This window comes from Terrapene carolina, unplaced genomic scaffold (assembly GCF_002925995.2).
Source record: "Terrapene carolina triunguis isolate 2854851 unplaced genomic scaffold, T_m_triunguis-2.0 Scaffold406, whole genome shotgun sequence".
NCBI classification, from domain to species: Eukaryota; Metazoa; Chordata; order Testudines; family Emydidae; genus Terrapene; species Terrapene triunguis.
Genome location: NW_020664757.1, coordinates 3,197,448 through 3,220,921, shown reverse-complemented (window position 1 = coordinate 3,220,921; position 23,474 = coordinate 3,197,448). Strand labels below are relative to the sequence as shown.

General features: G+C 43.3%; 1 protein-coding gene across 1 annotated transcript in view; it reads left to right on the top strand.

The window, feature by feature from the left end:
• DNAH14 (dynein axonemal heavy chain 14) overlaps positions 1–23,474 on the top strand; it is a 439,459-nt gene that overhangs the window by 200,454 nt on the left and 215,531 nt on the right. Inside the window, 2 exon segments of the mRNA XM_029912981.1 lie at positions 3,553–3,806; positions 5,260–5,335. Coding sequence (XP_029768841.1) covers positions 3,553–3,806; positions 5,260–5,335 — 330 coding nt within the window.

Sequence of the window (23,474 nt, the reverse complement as noted above, 5' to 3'; positions counted from 1 at the left end):
TCTCTGTACACAGGAGAGCTGTTTCCCTTCCCTTTATAGTTATGACAGGCATGCACTTATGTTGTCCAGCACACAAGACTACGCCTCAGACCCCTCCAGATGTAGCTGGCATCACTTGGACAAGCTCCTCACTATCCCGCCACAGGTACTCACCGCCCTGCAGTGGTGGTCCAACCTTGATCTGGTGTTGGAAGATGTTCCGTTAGCGACTCCACAACCCACAGTGTCCCTGGTGTCGAATGCTTCTGACCTTGGTAGGGGAGCCCACCTTGGTACACTCAGAACTCATGGTCTATGGTGTAGAGAGGAGCTGTCGCTTCACATAAACATCAGAGAGTTCAGGGCCATCCACCTGGCTTGCTTAGTGTTCCTTCCCATCTGTCTGGTTGAGTAGTGCAGTTATTGACAGACAACACGGCCTCCATGTTCTATGTCAACAGACGGGGGAGCTCGATCATCGGTCCTTTGTCAGGAAGCCCTTCACCTGTGGGACTTCTGTATCCAAAATGCTATCCACCTGTAAGTCTCCAACTTCCCTGGCGTCCGGAACACTCTGGTGGATCACCTCAGCGGGTCCTTCTTCTCTCACCATGCGTGGTCCCTCCACTCGGAGGTCATCAAGATGCTCTTTCAGAAGTGGGGAGCTCCCCAAGTGGACCTGTTCACCACCAGACAGAACAGAAAATGTCACCAGTTCTGCTCTCTGCAGGGTCTCGACAGTGGCTCGCCATCCGATGCCTTTCTCCTATCATGGATAGGTGACCTGATGTACACCTTACTGCCAATCTCACTGATCAGCAAAGTCCTCTTGAAGACCAAGAGGGACAAGGCATGAGTCATTATGATCACCCCGGGTTGACCTCGCCAGCATTGGTTCAGCACGCTCATGGACTTAGCGGTAGCAGCCCCGTGGACTTGCCAACTGCCGGGACCTGCTCTCTCAGGATTATGGACAGTTACTGCACCTGAACCTCGCCTCTCTCCACCTCACAGCGTGGATGCTGCATGGCTGAATCTTGAAGAACAAGCCTGCTCTAGTCAGGTCCGGCAGGTTCTTTCAGAAAGCAGAAAGGCCTCCACCAGAGTGACTTACCTGGCAAAGTGGAAGCGCTTCTCCTGCTGGGTGTCGGAGCAGAATATCTTTCCAGTCCACTCGTCACTACAATCCATCCTGGATCACCTGCTTCACTTAAAGCACCAGGGCCTTGCCTTTTCATCGATCAAGGTGCACTTGGCGGCCATATCGGTCTTCCACTCTTGCATCCAGGGTCGATCAGTATTCTCACACAAGATGACAATCAGATTCCTGAAAGGCCTTGAAACACTTTTCACACTGGTCTGGGATCCAGTTCCCCAATGGGATCTCAACCTGGTCCTCTCCAGGCTCATTGGCCTTCCCTTCGAGCCTCTGGCTTCTTGCACTCTTTCACACCTGTAATGGAAGGTCTCATTCCTTTTAGCTATTACATTGGCGAGGCGAGTCTCTGAGATTAAAGCTCCTACGCTGGAGCTCCCACACACGGTGTTCTACAAGGACAAGGTAAAACTGTGTCCCCATCCAGCCTTCCTGCCAAAGGTGATATTGCAGTTGCATGTCAACCAGGATATCTTCCTCCTGATATTCTGTCCAAAGCCTCACATTTTCAATGAGGAGAGGCGTCTACACACCCTAGACATCAGGCATGCCCTAGCCTTCTACCTGGAGTGCACCAAGCCCTTCCGTACATCTACTCAACTCTTCATTGCGGTGGCTGATAGGATGAAGAGCCTTCCAGTGTCTTCTCAGAGGATTTCGTCCTGAATCACCACATGCATCCATACTTGTTAGGGGACAGAACAGGCTGTGCCCCCACCGATAGTGACAGCTCATTCCACAAGAGCTCAGGCATCATCAGCCGGTTTCCTGGCACATGTCCCCATCCAGGACATCTGCAGAGCCATGATATGTTCATCGGTATACACCTTCACGATGCATTATGTCATCACCCAGCAGGCCAGAGACCACTCTGGCTTTGGCAGAGCTGTCTTGCAATTGACACTCCATGAACTCTACCCGCTCCGGAGGTACTGCTTGGGAGTCACCTACAATGGAATGGACATGAGCAAGCACTCAAAGAAGAAAAAATGGTTACCTTTCGTAACTGTTGTTCTTCAAGATGTGTTGCTCATGTCCATTCCATTATCCACTCTCCTTCCCCTCTGTTGGAGTTGCAGCAAGAAGTAACTGAAGGGGAGGCTAGTTGTGAGAGCACCAGAGAGCAATCCCCTATGGATGCTACTGAGGGAATGGACATGAGCAACACATCTCAAAGAACAACCAGTTACAAAAGGTGAGTAACCAGGGATTTTTTTATATTCTTCCATTAAAGAACAAATTTTTTCTTTTAAAATTTCCATGGATGTTTGGTTCTCACAGACCTGACAGACTAATGTATCAGCAGTGGTTGTGCAAGCTTTCCCACACACTTTAATCTAAGTCTGCAACGGGTCTAGCTGTTTCAGTCCTAGGCTACTAGAATTGTGTGGTGGTTTTACAAAGACGGCAGATGTCAAGTAGGAACTAGGTATAGACCACATATTTATTTTCACTTATGACATGTAACAAGTTATGAAGCCAGGCCTCCAGAGTCTATGGCTAGTTCATTAACCCATTGCGCTACCTAGCTCTACTTTTGAATAAGAAAACAAATATAAATTCTAATCAACATACTGAGTGTGAAAATAAATGTCATACTTTGTTGTCCAGTGTTGTGTTATTTTGAAGCTTTACTATCATGAAGGTTAGAATATTTTATGCTCACATTTCCACCATATCAAAAAGAGCTGTTCCTAAATTAATCTTCAATAGAAAAACTCAGATTGGTAATGTAGCTTTTCTAATATCAGACTTACTGTGTTTAAAAACTCCATAAAGCTTCTTTATGCTGTTTGAATGTAAATTAAACACACTTGTGGTGCGTTTCAGACCCTGTTGCCGAGGTCCCTGAGTCCCTTATAAAGCTAATGGAAGATTTGACTGAGGCCTGGTCTCCACTGAAAAGTTAGGTCAACCCAGCTACATCGCTTAGGGGTGTAAAAAAGAAAATCCACACTCCTGAGCAATGTAGTTAAGCTGACCTAACCCCCGGGGTAAACAGCGCTTACTGTTTACTGGGTCAAGAATTCTACGGCTTCTCAGGAGGGTGGATTACCTACACCAACAGGAGAACTCCTACCATTGCTGTAGGGAGTATCTACACTGAAGCACCACAGTGGTGCAGCTGCAGTTGTGCAGCTATGCTGCTGTAGCATTTCAAGTATAGACAAGCCCTGAGTAAGAACTCAGGGCCAAATTCAAGAAAGTCTTTATGTGCATGTTTGAGTTAGTCCATTGAAATCAGTGGGACTGCTCACATGCTTAAAGTTATACACATGCATAAGTACCTTGCTGAATCAGGGCCTCACTAAGAATTGTTAGATTTGACCCTTTGTGGTATATAAATGGTGGTGCAATCTGTCGTAGTCATTAAGGCTGAAGGCCTTATAATTGAAGTAGAATTAAGCTAATAGTAGAATACAAATTCTGCAATTAAAAAAAATCTTTACCTCAGAATGCACCGAAGAAAGGAAAAGTGGATACTTTTGTAATAAACCCAAAGTGTGTCAGTGTTGGTGAGCTGTATGGACAGACTGATCCTAATACTATGGAGTGGTCTGATGGATTATTGGCATCAGCAGTTCGAACATTTGCAAAACATTCAACAAAAAAATCTAAAAAAATGGAGGCAAACACTGATGCAGCTACAAGAATACAGGACGCTTACACGGTGAGTTCAGTTGTTATTTTAATGATTATAAGGAATATGTTAGTCTTGCATGACCTAATGTTGACTTGTAAATTGGGCCAGCTGTAGGGTTTTGAGAGGCTGACAAGGCTATTATTTGGGCTCTCTACCCCCTAAACCTCTCCTTTCACCGCAATAATCCTCTTCTTTCCTCCTTATTCTTTCCCACCAAGGAGGATAGCCAGCAGAATGTCAATTGATGCTCTTTTGGCCAAATTTTATTCCCACTGAAATCAGTAAGAGGTTTGCCTTGACTATAATGGGATCAGGATTTGGCCATCAGAGAGCTGCAGATCCTAATCACATGTAAAATTTGGGACTGTTCCACAAATTTGGAAGCCTCCCCAAAAAAAAAAAAAAAACCAATGACTCTGTTTTAGATGCAAGCGTTGCTGGTTCCAAAAGAATCTCTGCTTTTAAATCTTCAAGCTGCTATGTTTAATTATATTTAATAAATGAAATTTGTGCTGCAGAACTCCCAGCCCCGTGGGGGCCTGCCTAAATTATGGCAGCCTTCTGGGGCTTTCCTATGGGCTATTGCACTGCCCAGAACCTTGGCAGTACTCTGTGCTTTGGCCCTGCCCCTGACATGCCCCTACACCAAAACTTGTTGAGGGGGTTTTGGAAGGAAACCTTACAGCTTTGTTCCTTAATTCTTGTACTAAAGGAATCTTCTCACAGCCTGAACGGGGACTTTTAAAGCTCCTTTAATCTTTGGTCCTTTTAACTTGTGTAGAGAGAATGGGATGGGGTTGAAGATCTTACCAAATATACTTATGGCCCAATCCTACGGGTAAAATACTTTGTGGCTTATTGCTGTGTTCAAAGAAGTTCCTCTGAAGGGTAGCAAGTCCTGAGCTAAAGCAGCAAATACTATATACAATGGAGAAGTCAGAAATGCATTTATATATCTGGTCATATGTGATGTGCATGTTTTCTGCATGTGCTGTGTTTTGCATGAGTCAGTGATATGGAGCTAGTAATAAGGGTTTGTATATGTGCATAGGGGGCTTGCTTACAGTTAACATTTTTTGGCAGTTGTCATTTCTTGCATTTGGTAAATATTTTTGAAAACCAAACACAATAAATGTAAATTAGTAAATCTAGAGGTAGAAATTAAAAAGCTCCCCACCTCACTCCAAAGTTAAAAATTTGAAATAAACTATTGCTGCATCGCTGTTGAGATTGAAGCCATTAATCCTTCAACTGCATGACTCTAGTTTGCAGGATCTCCAACTTCCACACATATAACAAGTTATCTCAGTTGGCACAAGAATCACAAATCTAAGGGAATAGATGGACTCTCAGATCTGTGTATGTTACTTTCCTGAGCTGGGTGCTATTATATATTTGTATATAAATTTATACATGGTACAAGTATATTTTATCTCCTAACACAAGTAACTTACACTGTTAATATTGCCATTTGTTTTAGTTGAACGCAATGAATCTAACTGACGCTGCTGTGACTGCAAAAAACAAAGAAGTAACAGAATCTTCGTACTCACACAGTAAGTGCTATGACTGTATAAACGTGGAACAAATGGCAAACATTTAATAAAGAAAATTCCTTTCTCTGAAGTCTAGTTCATTGCTATTTCTTCTGCCTCATAAAGGCTAAAGGCCTTATAATTGAAGCAGAATTAAGCTTATAGTAGAATATAAATGCTGTAATTAAAAAATTTGTCTTTACTTCAGAATGCACCAAAGAAAGGAAAAATAGACATGCAACTCTTACTCACTTAAGCAGAATTTTCTTAAGTATCCCCAGTTAAACAACTGGGACTACTTAGGAGCCAGGCTGTGATAGCCTTACAGTGAGTAGTATCTTGCTCCACAAATAGACTCATTGACTTCAGTAGGATTATTCCTTCTTTAAGGTATTGTTATTCTGGGGGTTGGGTAAAACCTCAGTGGAGCTGATGAGCATAACAGCCACTTTCCACTTAGGATAAATGAAGGAGCAATTAAACGTCCCTTTGTTTAGAGAGAGCTGAAATAATAGGACCCACCACCTAAAACACAGACAGACCACATGTAAGGCCACTCAGGAATCTGAACTATAGGTGGAGGGGTTTCATGATGGCCTAAACCTGAACACGGGTGGGTTTGGTTTGATTGCTGTTTTGTACTGTATGTGTGAGATGAGGAACAGAAACACCACAGAAGTAGAGAAGGATCAGAGAAGCCCTGGTAGTGTGACCCGGAGAAAAAGCTGAGAGAGATTGCTTTTGGGCTAAATACATACTGGCTAGAAAGGGGTTTGCAACAGTGAGCATAGAAGCTGTCTCCTGCTGTTTGAATCCTGAAGTGTTCAAGTAAACAGGACGTTGTGTATGTTCTTTGTAAATAAACAAGATTCCATCAAAGAAATACCTGACTGCATCACCAATTTCTTCCTCTAATGGAAACAACCCACAAGAATGAATTTTGGCTAACCTCGCGGTTCAAAAGGAGTAACAGTACTATTCAACATGAGTAAGGATTGAAGAAACTCACCCACGGTGAATAAAGTTACAGGTATTATGTCAGTGGTTTGTAACTGCTTTTAACATAAACTTTCCAGCTATGCCTCATGGCGTTTATCTGTCAGTGCTATATTTTTGGATCAAATTCACACATTGTCTTAAAATGTATCCTTAGTTAACTAATGTCCAGGCTCTGTGTAATCTGCAGCCACAAAAATTGCTACCCATCACTGATGAGTAGATTACTTTAAAATCTTGAACTGAATTGTAAACTAAAACAGTGATGTCTGCCTGAAGGCTTGTCTTCACTGCAACCGTTAGCTTGAGTTAGCACACTCAAATTACTCCACTGGAGCCTTAATCAAGTGAGAGTGACCACAATTTGAAACAACAAAACTCTTGTTACACATAGTGGTTTGATTAGTGGTACAGAGTGATTGGATGAACAGTTGATGAGTTCTTGTTACTCAAGTTGCTGCATCTCCACTTCATTACTAGATTGAGCTTCAGCAGCACTTGAGTTTTAGCCTCTACCCCCTGATGTTCCAGTTAGTTCAAGCTAAAAGATACCTAGCTCAAGCTAGAGATTTTTATGTGTGGACCAGAGGCAGATTAGGAGTAAAACTCAAGTTATACCTTGAGCTAACAATACAGTGAAGACAAGCCTTGAGTGTGTATAGAGCCAGGAACAACAGCCCTGAGAGATATGAATTGCCCGCATTCATCTCAATGCACCATTGATGCTAAATGTAAATATCCAAAACTAACTATTTCACAGCTAATCATTTGAGCAGAAACAGAATTTATGATGTAATTATGCATCATCAATGCAAAAAATCCATGGCATATCAAAAAGTGAAAGTGTGAGGACAGTGTAAAATAAATGGAATTTAATGGCAAAATAAGTATTACATGGGCTATTATACTGATTATATGATTGTTTCATATTTAATTCCATAAAAGCCTCCCATTTTCAATTGAAATGGAGCTGTGGAAGAATTTCCAGTCTGCTGCACTGGAGTGCCAAATTACCAGGTGGTTTTACCATAGAATATAAGTCAAGTTTGCTGAGAAGTTCACAGAAGCCTTCACTAAGGTTTCTTTTTATTATCATCTTTATTCAGATAGCACTGAAGATATGCATGGTGCTGTACAATGAATAAAATGTGCCACGCATCTCTTTCTGTTGCACAGTTTCTGCCCTCATTCATCACTAATGGGTTAATGCTCCCACCTCTGAAATTCAAAATCAGTCCAGTTTTGTTGCTGGAGGTTCCAGGGCAAAGCCCCACATTTCAGTTCAGGAGACAAGATTCTTTTTTGAGTAGTGTCCCTGTGGATGCTCCGTTTCAGGTTCACCTGCACCTTTGATTGGAGATTTTTGGTAGCAGTGTCTGTTCACCTCAGGGATGCGTGCCACACATCCCAAACTGAGACTATATGGGGATGCATGGGTGAACTGCCCACAGTTCTCTGAGCTGCCTTTTGCCTGAGATGGAGTCTTCTGTCTGCCTGTTCTTGTTATTATTCAATTTAGCAGTTAGTTAGTATACAGTTAGTTATTTCATAGTGTTGTGGGAACAGTTGTTTCCTCTTTTTTCTTTTGCTTTTTCCTTTAAAAAAATTTAAAAGCAATTTTTAGATAAATATAGATATATAGAATTTAAAATCTTTCCCTACTGAAAGGTCAGCTTTTGTTATTTTGCTCAAAAATGCCAGGCTTCCACGGATTTAGAAGGTGCCTCTCATGCCGCAAAGCTATCCTGAGCAATGATGGGCATTCTCAGTGCCTCCGCTGTTAGGGAGATGTGTACATTCCCAGTAAGTGCAAGATCTACACTTCCTTCATGAGTAGATCCCAATGGAGCAAGCCTTAACACTGGCTTTGGGCCCAGGGCTGGCGGGCCACACTGTACATAGGTATCCTAGTACAGCTAGTGCCCTGTCCACCTCAAAATCTGTGTCACGGGAGGTTGCTAGACACATAGAACATAGCACTACCGTTTGTGTCTATGGGGCTGAAATCCTCAAAAGCTAGCTTTGATATCTGCCTCTAGGCAGAAAGAGGTAATAAGTAAATCTCCAAGGACGTTTGTCACCACTGCATAAATGGGCTATGGAGACCTCGGGTCCCAAGGGGAGTTCCATGCAGGCTCCAAGTGATTCTGGTACTGCAACGGCAGTGAAGACAGTTTCAAAGAGTCATTCATCAAAGACAGAATTGGTACCAAGCTGGAGTACCTGTACCCAGAGCTGCAGACACTCTTCTGAGGGGAATTCTAAACTCATTCCTGAACAACTGTTGGTATCGGCAACACAGAAGACTGGTCAACTACCTATGGTACAGATGGAATCAGATTCGAGACTCTCATGCCAAGTGCTCAGTACTAGCTACGTTGGAACCAAAGCCATCCTCCACTGGTTCTCGCTCAGACCTGTCTTTGATGCCATCAGTACCACAAGGATTTAGATATTGTTAGGGCCTTATAGATCTTCAGAGCTGTAGTCTCCCCTATTAATGGGTATTGAGGGATTATCCATGCCAAGACTTATCCGATCACTGACCTCTCTATCATCTAGTGTACCATACTCACCCTCGTCTACTTTACAAGCTGAACAGTTATCCTACTCCTTGGAGTATGTTGAAGAGGACTCCTCGACTCTTAGATATTCGAACAGGATTCCCCTATTTACTGTAGAACACACCACCCCCCTTCCTACACTGACATATTGCAGGAGGATAGACCTCAAACGACACCCTTGTGGCAAAAACACAGATCAGTTCCTCCACGTATGCCATATGGCCCCCCTCAATGGCCTTTTTGGGACCCGGGAACATTCTGTTGTCAACAGTTTGCATCTAAGTCTTTGCACCACCAGAGGAAGCAAAGAAGGGCCCATTCCCCTCAACCATCTCTGCCACCACCTGTGCCAGAGGAGGAGATCTTTGAGGAGCAAGAATCAAGGGCATACAAGGAGATGACAGCTCTTATTAATATTTCCTCCTCATCACCTGATGAAGCTGTGATGCCTTTACTATCTCCTATGGTGGATGCATTTGTCCTTATTGAATTATTGAATTTCATCCTATTTACTTCAAACCATTTCTCCAGTTTGTCCAGATCATTTAATCCTATCCTCCAAAGCACTTGCAACCCCTCCCAGCTTGATATCGTCCACAAACTTTATAAGTGTACTCTCTATGCCATTATCTAAATCATTGATGAAGATACTGAACAGAACTGGTCCCAGAACTAATCTCTGCGGAACCCCACTCATTATGTCCTTCCAGCATGACTGTGAACCACTGATAACTACTCTCTGGGAACGGTTTTCCAACCAGTTTTGTACCCACCTTACAGTATCTCCATCTAGGTTGCATTTCTCTAATTTGTTTATGAGAAGGTCATGCGAGACAGTATCAAAAGCTTTACTAAAGTCAATATATGCCACGTCTACTGCTTCCCCCCATCCATAAGGCTTGTTACCCTGTCAAAGAAGGCTATCAGGTTGGTTTGACATGATTTGTTCTTGACAAATCCATGCTGATTGTTACTTATCACCTTATTATCTTCTAGACTCTAGATGTTTGCAAATTGATTGTTTAATTATTTGCTCCATTATCTTTCTGGTTAGAGAAGTTAAGCTGACTCGTCCGTAATTCCCTGGGTTGTCCTTATTTCCCTTTTTATAGATTGGCACTATATTTGCCCTTTTCTAGTCATCTGGAATCTCTCCCATCTTCCATGAATTTTCAAAAATAATTGCTAATGGCTCAGATATCTCCTCAGTCAGCTCCTTGAGTATTCTAGGATGCATTTCATCAGGCCCTGGTGACTTGAAGACATCTAATTTGAGTAATTTTTAACTTGTTCTTTCCCTATTTTAGCCTTTTCTGATCCTACCTCATTTTCACCGGTATTCACTATGTTAGATGTCCAATCACTGCCACTCTTCTTGGTGAAAACTGAAACAAAGAAATCATTAAGCACCTCTGCCATTTCCACATTTTCTGTAATTGTTTTTTCCCCTTCACTGAATAATGGTCCTACCTTGTCCTTGGTCTTCATCTTGCTTCTAATGTATTTGTAGAATGTTTTCTTGTTACCCTTTATGTCTCTAGCTAGTTTGATCTCGTTTTGTGCCTTGGCCTTTCTAATTTTGTCCCTACATACTTGTGGTATTTGTTTATATTCATTCTTTGTAATTTGACCTAGTTTCCACTTTTTGTAGGACTCTTTTTTGATTTTTAGATCATTGACGATCTCCTGGTTAAGCCAGGGTGATCTCTTGCCATACTTCCTATCTTTCCTACGCAGTGGGATAGTTTGCTCTTGTGCCCTTTTTTCTCTTTGAAAAACTGCCAACTGTCTTCAATTGTTTTTCCCCTTAGACTTGCTTCCCATGGGATTTTACCTACCAACTTCCTGAGTTTGGTAAAGTCTGCCTTCTTGAAATCCATTGTTTTTATTTTGCTGTTCTCCCTCCTACCATTCCTTAGAATCATGAACTCTATCATTTCATGATCACTTTCACCCAAGCTGCCTTCCACTTTCAAATTCTCAACCAGTTCTTCCCTGTTTGTCAAAATCAAATCTAGAACAATCTCTCCCCTCGTAGCTTTCTCCACCTTCTGAAATAAAAAACTGTCTCCAATACTTTCCAAGAACTTGTTGGATAATCTGTGCCCTGCTGTGTTGTTTTCCCATCAGATGTCTGAGTAGTTGAAGTCCCCCATCACCACCATGTCCTGTGCTTTGGATGATTTTGTTAGTTGTTTAAAAAAAGCCTCATCCACCTCTTCTTCCTGATTAGGTGGTCTGTAGTAGACCCCTACCATGACATTGCCCTTGTTTTTTACCCCTTTTATCCTTACCCGGAGACTTTCAACAAGTCTGTCTCCTATTTCCATCTCAACCTCAGTCCAGGTACATACATTTTTAATATATAAGGCAACACCTGCTCCCTTTTTTCCCTGCCTGTCCTTCCTGAGCAAGCTATACCCTTCTATACCAATATTCCAGTCATGTGTATTATTCCACCAGGTCTCTGTGATACCAATTATGTCATCTCTCCAGACTTTAAAGGACTTGAGAGCCATGTTGAGATCCCTGGGGGTTTATACTCCTCTAAATAAGAGTAGGTCTCAGATGGCACAAAGAGCATGTTCAGCCCCATATTCAACTTACAAGAGGACATCTGAGCCCCCAGCTGAGAGACCGGGAGATGCTCTAAAAAGAAACCTCCTTTCACTACAGTACATCTTCTTAGCCATCTACGTCCTCCAAGTGGCAGTTTTGATAGCTTGGATGAGACTCTTAACCAGCCAATCAACAGGGATTTACAACTGCACCATTCTACCCTCCTTTCCCCTTTTAGTTACTGTCTCTTCCATTTTCAAGCTGCATGGGAGAATATAATATAGGAGAAATGGGTTTTGGGAAACCATAACATCTGATTACACCATCTATTTCAAATCTATCCCTCCTGCCTGTTCTCCTTCCCATCCCTTTTCAGGCATGCATCTCACGATCAACTGCTGACACAACAGGTTGCCTCACTTTTATGTTTAGGAACAATAGAACCAGTTCCTGTGCATCACAGGATTCTATTCAAAGTACTTCCTGATCCCCAAAAGGAATAAAGGGTGGAGCACAATTTTAAACCTCAGATTTCTAAACAAATATGTGCAGAAATTCAGGATGTTGACCCTTGCAGCAATAATTCCTTCATTAGATTGGTTCATGATTCCCCACCTACAAGATACATATTTTCATGTCTCTATTTGCCCTTCACGCAAGGAGTTCCTTTGTTTTCTATATAACAAGGAACACTCCCAATACCAGATGGTCGCTTTCACCCTATCTTCTGCCCCAAGGATATCCTTAGAGATTCCGGTGGTAGTTGCTGACCACCAATGTCGTCTGGGTACAGTTGTTTTTCTGTATCTGAACAATTGGTTGATCAGGGCAGATCTTATCAGGAAGTGTTGGTGGCTTAAAGGCAATGTGTTCTCTCTTCCACAGCCTGGACCTTCAACTCAATCTTGAGAAGTCTGTTTTGACCCCAGTACAGCATATAAACTTCACAGGAGAGTCCGTGGATGCAATGACAGGCAGCGCATACCTGCCTTCCAGCAGATATCTCTCACTACTCAGTGTCATCTCAAGAATTCAGGGCAGTCCTTAAGTAACAGTAGGAGATTGTCTTCATGTGCTGGGACACATGTTAGCTTGTCTTCATGTGCTGGGGCACATGTTAGCTTGCATCTTTGTAGTACAACATGCCAGATTACATCTCCAAGATCTCCAGGGATGGCTCTGAACAGTTTGCAAACCAAACAAGCACAGTCTAGGCAGGTTAGTGTCTGTTCTCAGATGGGTTCTACAGTCACTCAACTGGTGGACGGAGCTGACCTAAACCTGCACAGGTGTTCCATTCTTTCAGAATCCCCCTACCATAGTGATAACATGAAACACTTCATTTTTGGTTGGGGGGCACATCTGGGACCTCACCAGGCGTATGGGAAATGGTCACTAGAAGAGCAGCTTCTCCACATCAATCTCCTGGAATGGAGAGTGGTCAAAAATGCTTATGTACACTTTCTACCTCTAATCATATACAAGTCAATAAAAATAATGACAATGTGGCATGCACTTATTATATAAATCATCAGGGAGGAGCATGTTCCCTATCACTCTGTGCCAAAGTGATAAAACTCTTGAATTAGTGCATAGCCAATCAGTCACAGTGATCTCAGCTTCTTACCTCCCCAGTGTTCAGAACAGCATGGCAGACTACCTCAGCAGACATTTCTTCCAAAATTACAAATGGAAACTGGACTCATGAGTCCTCAACACAGTATTCTTGGCTTGGGGATTCCCAGGGGTTGATCTTTTGCCACAGCAGCCAAAACAAAGTGCATCAAGTATTGTTCCAGAGGAGGTATCCATCCCCAATGCCTCGGAGATGCTTTTCTTTTATACATGTATCCACCAATACCATTATTGTTGAAGGTTCTCAACAAGATCAAACAAAATCAAGCCAGGGTCATATTGATTGTATCAGTGTAACCAAGACAGGTCTAGTATCTCTATCTAATAAATCTTATGTCTCGCCCTCTATGATGGCTTCTGCTCAGTGCTTATCTGCTTACTCAGAATGCCGATCAAACACTTCATCCAACCTGCAGATTCTGAGACTCATAAGAATGGCCATACTGGGTTAGACTGAAGGTTCATCTAGCCCAGTTTCCTGTCTTCCGACAGTGGCCAATGCCAGGTGCTTCAGAGGAAATTTACAGAACAGATACTCATCAAGTGATCCATCCCCTGTCACCCATTCCCAGCTTCTGGCAAACAGAGATGAAGGACACCATCCCTGCCAGCCTGCCTAATAGCCATGGATGGACCTATCCTCCATTAATTTTTCTAGTTCTTTTTTGAACCCTGTTATGGTCTTGGCCTTCACAACATCTTTTGGCAAAGAGTTTCACAGGTTGACTGTACATTGTATGAAGAAATACTTGCTTTTGTTTGTTTTAAACCTGCTGCCTATTAACTTCATTTGGTGACCCTCTTAGTTTTTGTGTTATGAGAAAGAGTAACTAACATTTTCTTATTTACTTTCTCCACACCAGGCATGATTTTATAGACGTCTATCATATCCCCCCTGTAACAGGGTGCTGGCCTAAGAGGCACTGAACCAGCCCCTGTTAGCTCAGAACCTGCTAGCGTAGCTCCCAAAAAGGGGAACTGATTGGAGCTGGCAGGGTGTGACTCGTTAAAGGCGCCTAAGAGCAATCACCTGTGAGCCTGCTGAGAGGAAGGCCTATAAAGCTGACAAGAAGGAAGTGGAAGGGGGGAGGGGGAGACACAGGAGGAGTAAGGAACTGCTGCTCCTAGCTAGCAACAGGTACTAGCTGTCCCCCGGCTGGCTACCTAACTGCAATTGACTTGTACATAGAGTTGTATATAGATGGTGGTGGGGATGAACACAGGGAAATAAACGGACACTGGGTTGCAAAATAAGAGGTCTCCGGCTAATTTGTACAGCGAGCAAGGAAGCGCTCGTCTACACCCCCTTAGTCGTCTCTTTTCCAAGCTGAAAAGTTCCAGTCTTATTAATCTCTCCTCATATGGAAGCTGTTCCATACACCTAAACATTTTTGTTGCCCTTTTCTGTACCTTTTCCAATTCCAATATATCTTTTTTGAGATAGGGCAACCATATCTGCATGCAATATTCAAGATGTGGGCATATCATGGATTTATATAGAGGCAGTATGATATTTTCTGTCTTATCTATCCATTTCTTAATGATTCCCAACATTCTGTTTGCTTTTTTACTGCCACTGCACATTGACTCTAAGATCTCTTTCTTGAGTGTTAACAGCTAATTTAGACCCCATCATTTTATATGTATAGTTGGGATTATGTTTTCCAGTGTGCATTACTTTGCATTTATCAACACTGATAAATGCTCCAAGCATGGTTCCTCAATGATTCTCCAGACTTACAGACATCTTGTTCATCAGAAGTACAACACATTTTATTAAATAGTAGGAGAAAATGTACAATACTTACCTCCAAAAATGGAAAGAATATAATCTTTAGTGTAATAATCTTTGGGAAATTGAGTGAATTAAATACAGGACTGCAAGGAAGGAACACCCACATCTTTCAGCTGAGTGATTGAATCACAGGATTCATAAAGAAAATTGTTTTCTGGAAGAATAATCTATTGAAGAAGTCGATATAATATATTGTATTCTTCCCACAGCTTTGCAAGTTCCTGGCTGACAATGAAATTATTCAGCCTCCCACACGGATGATGGCTGAGCATGTCAGCTGGCTGGAAGAACAGTTTGCATCCTTTTTACCCGAATTGGACGTGACAAAGTATGATTGGGTTGCAAAACCCCTTTCAATGCAACCCTTATGCCATAGATTTGCCAGAAGCTCAAAAGGAACAGCTCATCAAAATTTACCGTGTTCCATTCTTGAAAGTAACATATACCCAATTTTCTCTCCCGGAGTTCTGGTTCACTGTTAAGAATGAATATCCAGCACTCTCAACATGTGTCTTGTAACTGGTGTTGCCATTCGCGAGCACATGTGTGTGAAGCTTGATTCAGTGCACTTGTGTCCATCAAGTCTTTGCATTGATCTATCATTGATGTCACATCAGAGATTAGATGTGCAATTTCTACCACACTGCCAGACTTTGAGAAGCTGTGTTGTAAGCCCCTGTGTCATATTAGAGAGCATTAAATAACATCTTAATGTGTAATTTCCTTGGTCACTGTGGCTTTGTTGCTGTCTGAAGTCACAGGAAACAGCAAGTCTCAAAATGGGGTCATGCAGGCAAAAAGTTGGGAGCCCCTGTTCTAGAATCTTTTTATCCAGTGCATATAGAAACAGGGGATCAGTAATTTTGAAACAGACTATCAAAGCGGATCTCGAGATATATTAAGATCTGTTATGACTGGACTCATGTTCTACATCTTTCAAGAGTGATAGCACATTTTATATAAGTACAATCTACATCTTACTTACAGCCTTACTTAAAGATGTTCCAATTGTAGAGCTCTGCAGAGTGGCAACTTGGTCCTCTGTCCATACTTTTTCTAACCATAATGCCCTGGTTACTGCTGCAAGATCAGATGCTGCAGTAGGCAATGCAATTCTCTCCTCTGTACTGGACTCTGTTCTGAACCTCCTGCCTCCTTAGAGGGGTATTGTTAGAGAGCCACCCGAAGTAGAGCACCCACAGGGACCCTACTCAAAGAAGAAGGAAAGGTTACTCACCTTGTGCAGTAACTGGATTTATTCAAGATGTGTGTCCCTATGGTGCTCTGTTACTCATCCTCCTTCCCCTTTGCTTCGGAGTTTCCCTAGTGGGATTTTGTGGTGAAGTAGGAGCTGAGTGCAGTTCCTGCGCAGCCCCCATATAGCCTTAGTATATGGATATGTGGGGCACATGCGTAGGCCAAATGGACAATGCTACCAAAAATTTCTGATCAAAGGCACAGGGTGCAGACGCAACTTAAGTGAAGCATCCATAGGGGGACACATCTCAAAGAACTCCAGTTACTGGTGAGTAACTTCTCTTTCTGCCTCCAGCAGTGAAGCATGTTGGCAGTTCAGTTTGTGATCATTTTGTTTTAACTTTATTTATTTATTTATTTATTGCTGTAATGATTTATAATCTTTCTCCTGTTCCTGAATTAGCTATTTGACAGCATGGTTTCAGCCATGCAGATCATCTGTTGCAGCCCCTCTTCTTTCAGACTCCTCTATCCCAATTCAGGCATGGCGGCATTGCCCCCCAAACACAGAGCTAAATTTAAGCGATGTTTCCTATGTGAGGAGCATTTACACTCTTTACAGAGGGTAAATTATACCCTGACTGTTCACAGCCAACTGACCCTCACTCTGGCAGAGCACAGGGCTCAGAGTCAGACCAGCATGTTGGGTTCCGCCCCTATTCCAAAGAGCCAGGACTCCAAGGCAGAAAAGTCTGGTCAGCAGCTTCTGAGTATTTCAGGAACAGTCTAAGGACAAGGAGGATGCTATCTGGCCAGCTCAGGGGATAAGTCTTGCAACAGACCCAGGCCTGGGAGGGGAAAAAAAACAGTGAAAGAATGCAGAGTCCCCCTTTCTCCCAGATACTGAAGTGAGTCCTCAGCTCCCCGAGGAAAGAAGCAAAGTTTGTACAGAGCACCCATTCCTCCAACTATGCATTGGGAGCTTCTTATGATGCTCAAGGGTAAGTTTTGCAAACCCCAGAGACTATAGTCACGAAAGGCAAAAGGAAGCATCGCTTTTGGAAGACAGCAATGAGTATTGTTAATGAACAAGTGCAATTAATAACCAGGAGTTAAACCCTTCTCCTTTGTGCCTCCCCCTCGAGGGATTGTTTGCTGGAGCTTTTTGCCTACACAGTGGGTCTCACAGTGTTCTCTATCAAGCTTGCTGTCCTTCCCCAACTCTGCAGCATGTCTGGACATGCAGAGAAACCTGTCACGCTTGTGAAACCCTCCCTCAGGCTGCAGTGTAATGGGAATTGTGCCTGTCTGGCTTTCAGCCCATGGACTCTCAGGCTTGGTCTACACTTACCCCCCAATTCGAACTAAGGTACACAACTTCAGCTACGTGAATAACGTAGCTGAAGTCGACGTACCTTAGTTCGAACTTACCTCGGTCCACACGCGGCAGGCAGGCTCCCCCGTCGACGCCGCGGTACTCCTCTCGTCTAGCTGGAGTACTGCAGTCGACGGCGATCACTTCCTGGTTCGACTTATCGCGTCCAGACAAGACGCGATAAGTCGAACCCAGAACTTCGATTCCCAGCCGCCGAACTAGCGGCTGGGTGTAGACATACCCTCACTTTGCCAGGAAAAGGGGCTCAGATTTCAGGCAGCAGCAGAATGGGAATTGTGCCTTCTAATCATCAGCCATAAGTGCTTGCACTGCCAAGGAAAGGTGTTCAGAATCTGAAAGGCAGGCAGTGGTCTCATCCCTCCTCCACTCCACAGGCTGGCTCCACATTTAAGCATAAGAAACACTTTCAGGCAGTCTGTGACCGAAACAGAGGCACATGAAAGACTCCACTCCCCACAAAACTGCACGGTTGTGGGATTACAGAGGAGGAAGTAAGAAATCTCTTCCCATGTTCAAAATTAGTCCTGATTTATTGAGTAAAGCCCCAGGTGATACTAGATTGTTCCTGCAGTACTTATTTGGGTGCAAAACAGCCTGGAGGAGCAGGCAGGCAACCTTTCAGTCTCCTCAGGACATCTAGCCAGCCAATTCCATAATCGAAGTATTTGTACCAGTACCCCTCCTCGGTTATCAGGTCCTGAGGTCAGAATGAATAGTATGTTACCCTGCCCCTCTAAACACTCTGTTCAAAAACCACACACACACCCCCAAAAACTAACCAAAAAAAACTGCAAGACTTTTCCAGGGCAGGAGGCCAGTGGCTTGCTAGGGATTTATTTATATTAATAAAATATCTTATTTTTTTCAAGCATTATTAGATATACAGTTTCCAGTAGATGCCTCCTTTGAGGACATCATAAGATGCAAATGAGGACTTCTAATTAAAACCAAACATTAAACCTAAATTGTGATGTAAAAAAAATTAATAAGTTCTTTGTCAAGTGGCCTCAGCATATTCCTATTTATGGAATCTGCCAACTGGATGTAGCTCAGATTGTGGAACTTTGCTAGCAGTGTCTATTTCAGTGCTCACTCACCTCTCCCATCCAACCCGTTCTCTCAGTGTTTGCGAACATTCTGAGGACAAGGGCTCTGAAAGGGGTGTGGTGCTCCAGCCTTGTCAGTTCCTTCCCACCACGTTCAGCTGATGGATTCAGGAACTCATTGCTTTGACCAGATCTTTTTACCTCTTTTAGTTCTTAATAATAATATATGGAGATATACCTATCTCATAGAACTGGAAGGGACCTTGAAAGGTCATCGAGTCCAGTCCCCTGCCTTCACTAGCAGGACCAAGTACTGTCCCTGATAGGTATTTTCTTTTTGTTTTTTTGCCCCAGATCCCTAAATGGCCCCCTCAAGAATTGAGCTCACAACCCTGGGTTTAGCAGGCTAATGCTCAAACCACTGAGCTATCCCTCCCCCTTTAGTTGTTTGTAGATAGTTTTAGTACATTTATATAGTCTAGAGGTATTTTTAGATGGTTAGTTAAGTTTTTATGGTATAAATGATGAGTGGACATCATCCTCTGTTTCATCATGATGGATCCGAAGGTGAAGAAGCTGCATTTCCGTGATGTGCTCCTTGTCCTTTGGTCTTCCCGTCATTGGATGTGCATACAAGATTTTTGGCTTGCCTCGGGGAAGGACATTCACCCTCAAGGTTCTTCTTCTATGTTCACACTTCATGCTCCAGAAGGACAGGCAGAACAGACTGCAGAGTGTATTGCTGCAAGAAGCATTAGCAGCCACACCATCCAGATCTGAAGCTCCCAACGGATCCAATAGGTCACAGGGACTCTCCTCTTTCTCTGGCGTTGCTGTGGATCAAAGATAAGAGAAGTCAGTTCAAACTCCAGCATCAGGGGATCTGGTAGCTATGAAGGCAACCCACAAGGATCCCCAAGAGAGGACAAAAAATGGTATTGAGGGCTAGGAAGCACTTTCTGGACCCAATGGACATCATTATCGCAGATCAAGTTCCTCGGTCAAAAGGTCAAGATTAGGACTGAGGTACTGGAGAGGAAGAAGGATCCTCATCTACAGAGACAAATGTCAGATCCAGTCCATCCCTCCATGTTGTTAGGTTTGTGGCCAAGGTACACCAGTCAGATCTGAATGCCTTCCCGACCTTGATTTTGAGTTCTTTGCATAGATAAGCTGATCTACAAGCATCACTGGTTTTGGGTCAGCACAGAGAGAGCTGTCCATGTAAATAAGATTACAGGAGCATGACATCAGGATTTCTACAATCCTTCCTCAACCTAAGACCTCACAGAGTTCACCAAGCAAGCCTCTGTCAGCCTTCTCTAACATGGCTCCTACTGCATTCTTGTTTGTGGTGCCATCATTGTCAGATCTGAGATTGGATCTGCCCTCTGACTTTGACCAGGAACCACATCACAAAGTGAGACTGGCTTTTAGAACCTGGTATGAGGAAGATCAGTATCACCAGGGATTTTATCCGTGGGATACTACTCTTTGTTGGCAAGACTGACCGATTCCTTAGTGAATGAGATCGCCTTACTGGTCTTCTCCTAGCCAATTCACTAACCCTCAAGATATCCTAGGAGGATATCTCCAGTATGAAAGAGTTTTGAGCCCCAGATCCCAGGTGCTCAGATCCGAGGATGGATCTCACTGTCAAGAATAAGTTGCCATTTATTTCTCAGAACACACTATCTGAAGAGGAAGAACTGATGATGGTAGAAACTGGGCAAGAACTGGAGCTGGACTCAGAGGGCTAAACCTCCGCTGATGACAATGTTAGAATCACCTTGGTTCTGCTACCTTCAGAGGATGTCATTGTGTTCCAGGATTTGCTGAACAAGATAACAAGGACCTTAGGGATACTATTGATTCTGATGGAGGAAGTTTCCATTTGTGTTTGACATTTTGGATTCTTCTTCTAGGCCTGAGTTACATTACCTTTGTTGAGCTGTCTTTCACAACCAGTGTTTGCACCATCGTAAACTCAATCTGTGTCTAGCTTTCTTCATTAATGGCCTTCTGGAAAATCAGAGGGAGATGGGTAACACCTGAATGAAGGACAAAATGTCATAAAACGTAAGTAGGCGGTATATCTGATTGAGATTGTCTGGGTTCAAAATTGGAAGATTTTCCATTCAAATTGGAAGGTTTATTCAACTCCAAGACAGATGAAGTCCTGGAAAGGATGAAGAAAGTTAGCCCTACAGCTAGATCTTTGTTAGTTTTCTGGTTTCCCACAAGAATAATGGGGGTTTCCTCTTTCAGATTTCAAAGTCAGTTCATTCCTGCAGTTCAGTCTATCTTTTTGTCGCAAAGATGTAGCTATCAACATTATCAAATCCATTCTCGAGAGCCTCAAGACCAATAAAGAAGGAAGTCTTATAATCCTTTTTCTGAGGGAAAACGGTCATCAGTTTCAGCATCAGCAGGTCCCAAACCTCATCCTCAAATTTGATGGAATGCTCAAGAGTTGCAAACCAGTTTCCTTAACTCATTCTGTTTTCCATTTTGGAGACTGTTTCATTTCTTTAACTTTGGGCACCTGATAACATTAGACATATGGATTTTAGAGATAATCAAAAGCAAATATGCTATCCAGTTTGAAACTGTCCCCCCATTCAAACCCCCTTTGCTTCTCTTTTCTGGTAAGCTTCTCAAGAAGTGCTGCCAAGATCAGAGGTTCTGTCTCTCTCCCCCCTACCCAGGCCCCCGAAGAGAAGAGTCAGTGAGTTGCAATCTTTATGAAAAACAGACCCTCCATTTATGATTTTTCACAAAGATAATGTGGTATTATGTCCACATCCAAAGTTTCTACTCAAAGTAGTTATAGAATTTGACGTAAATCTGTATATCAATTTACTAGTATTCTTCCCTAGGCTACATAGGCAATGCCACTGAGGCAAAATTACATATATTTGATGTAGAGAGGATGCTGTCTTATTACATTGACAGGACCAAAGAGTTTAAATGCTCTGACAGCCTTTTGTAGCTTGTACTGGGACTCAAAAGGTCCACAGTGTGACTCCTTAGGTTTTGTCTTGGTGTGTCAGGTTGTTCATTAAGGAGGCATATAACTTTACTTCTGTCCTCTTCCCTCAGGGAATTAGGGTACACACTACCAGAACTAAGGCAGCATCGATAGTCTTCAAGAGACATGTCTTATTTGCAGAACTATGTAGGGCAGCAATATGATTCACTCCTTTACAAAATAGTATTCTCTAGAATTAGTATAAAGGTCAGATGTCACATTTGGTCAAGCAGTACTTCATTTGTTATTTGATTAGGATTCCAGATCCCACCATCTGGATTACAGGGTTACATTTTGGATTACATTTTGCTTACAGGATTACATTTTGCTAAAATATCCCAAGAGTAGGAATATGCAGAGGCCACTCGAAGAAATTAAGGTTATTTACTTGTAACCAGAGTTCTTTGAGATGGGTTCTGCATATTCACACTCCCCACCCACCTTCCCTTCTTCTCAGGAGTTCTAATGATTTATGGGAAATAGTGGAAGGAATTGAGATGACCAGAGTGCCATGCTCCTTTTATAGCCTCGCCCTCAGAACATTCATGAACGCTGTGGGGAACATCAAGGCTCCAATGGGCACTGCTAGCAGATTTCCACTGTCTGAGCTGCACCAGGTCAGCACATCCCATGAGTGTGAATATGCAGAGGCCATCTCAAAGAAAGAACTCCTACTTACAGAGAGCTAACCTTCATTTTTGGGAGCTTAAGTTTGGTGTAACAGTAGCTCCACCGATGAAATGCAATCAGACCTACAGAAGGTAGCTTTCTTTCAAAAGACCCACAGAATATAAGAGTGAGAACACACTGCACAGCAATTTCAAAGTGTCAGCTATATCCATTTAGACCAAAGGTTTCTCATACTTCGTAAGAAAAGCCTCCTTGGTAGCAAGCAAGTGATTCATCATCTAGGGATATGATCCTTGCTTAGAGTGTGACATCTTGGGTTCTGTCCTGGTCAAACCCTTGATATAATTTGTGATAAGAGCAATTACTTCTAACTTGGGGCTATGAGGAAGCCATGTTACACCCAGGAATAATAATTGATCATTCTAAACATATAGCTAGTGCATCCAAACTTACAGAACAGGAGCTTTTTGAGTATTGTGACAGACCCAGACCAGTGGGGTACAGGAGTCTGGTGGAGGGCAAATATACTGGTCACTGGATGAGTAGTTTTCTGTTCCCTGAGTGACCAGAGCAGGGGCTGCACTAGAGTAATCAGAAACCTGCTAGAACCAGTTAAGGCAGGCAGGCTAATTAGGACACCTGCAGCCAATTAAGAAGAAACTGCTAGAATCAATTAAGGCAAGCTAATCAGGGCACCTGGGCTTTAAAAAAGGAGCTCACTTCAGTTTGTGGTGCGAGTGTGAAGAGCTGGGAGCAAGAGGCGCAAGGAGCTGAGAGTGAGAGGGTGTGCTGCTGGAGGACTGAGGAGCACAAGCGTTATCAGACACCAGGAGGAAGGTCCTGTGGTGAGACTAAGGAAGGTGTTTGGAGGAGGCCATGGGGAAGTAGCCCAGGGAGTTGTAGCTGTCATGCAGCTGTTACAGGAGGCACTATAGACAGCTGCAGTCCACAGGGCCCTGGGCTGGAACCCGGAGTAGAGGGCGGGCCCGGGTTCCCCCCAAACCTCCCAATTGACCTGGACTGTGGGTTCTTCCAGAGGGGAAGGTCTCTGGGCTGTTCCCCAACCCACATGGTGAATCTCTGAGGCAAGAAAATCCGCCAATAAGTGCAGGACCCACCAAGATAGAGAAGGAACTTTGTCACACTGGTGTTAGCGGTGGGATCTTGGAGTGCACAGCGCGGCGGAAGAAGGAGGGTGATTAAAAAAAAAAAAAAAGGGAGAGGGGTTATTTTTTTTTTTCACCCCAATGGATGATGTAGTGCGGGCACTGATACATGCTACGGCGGCCCAGCAGGAGGCTACCCGTGTCC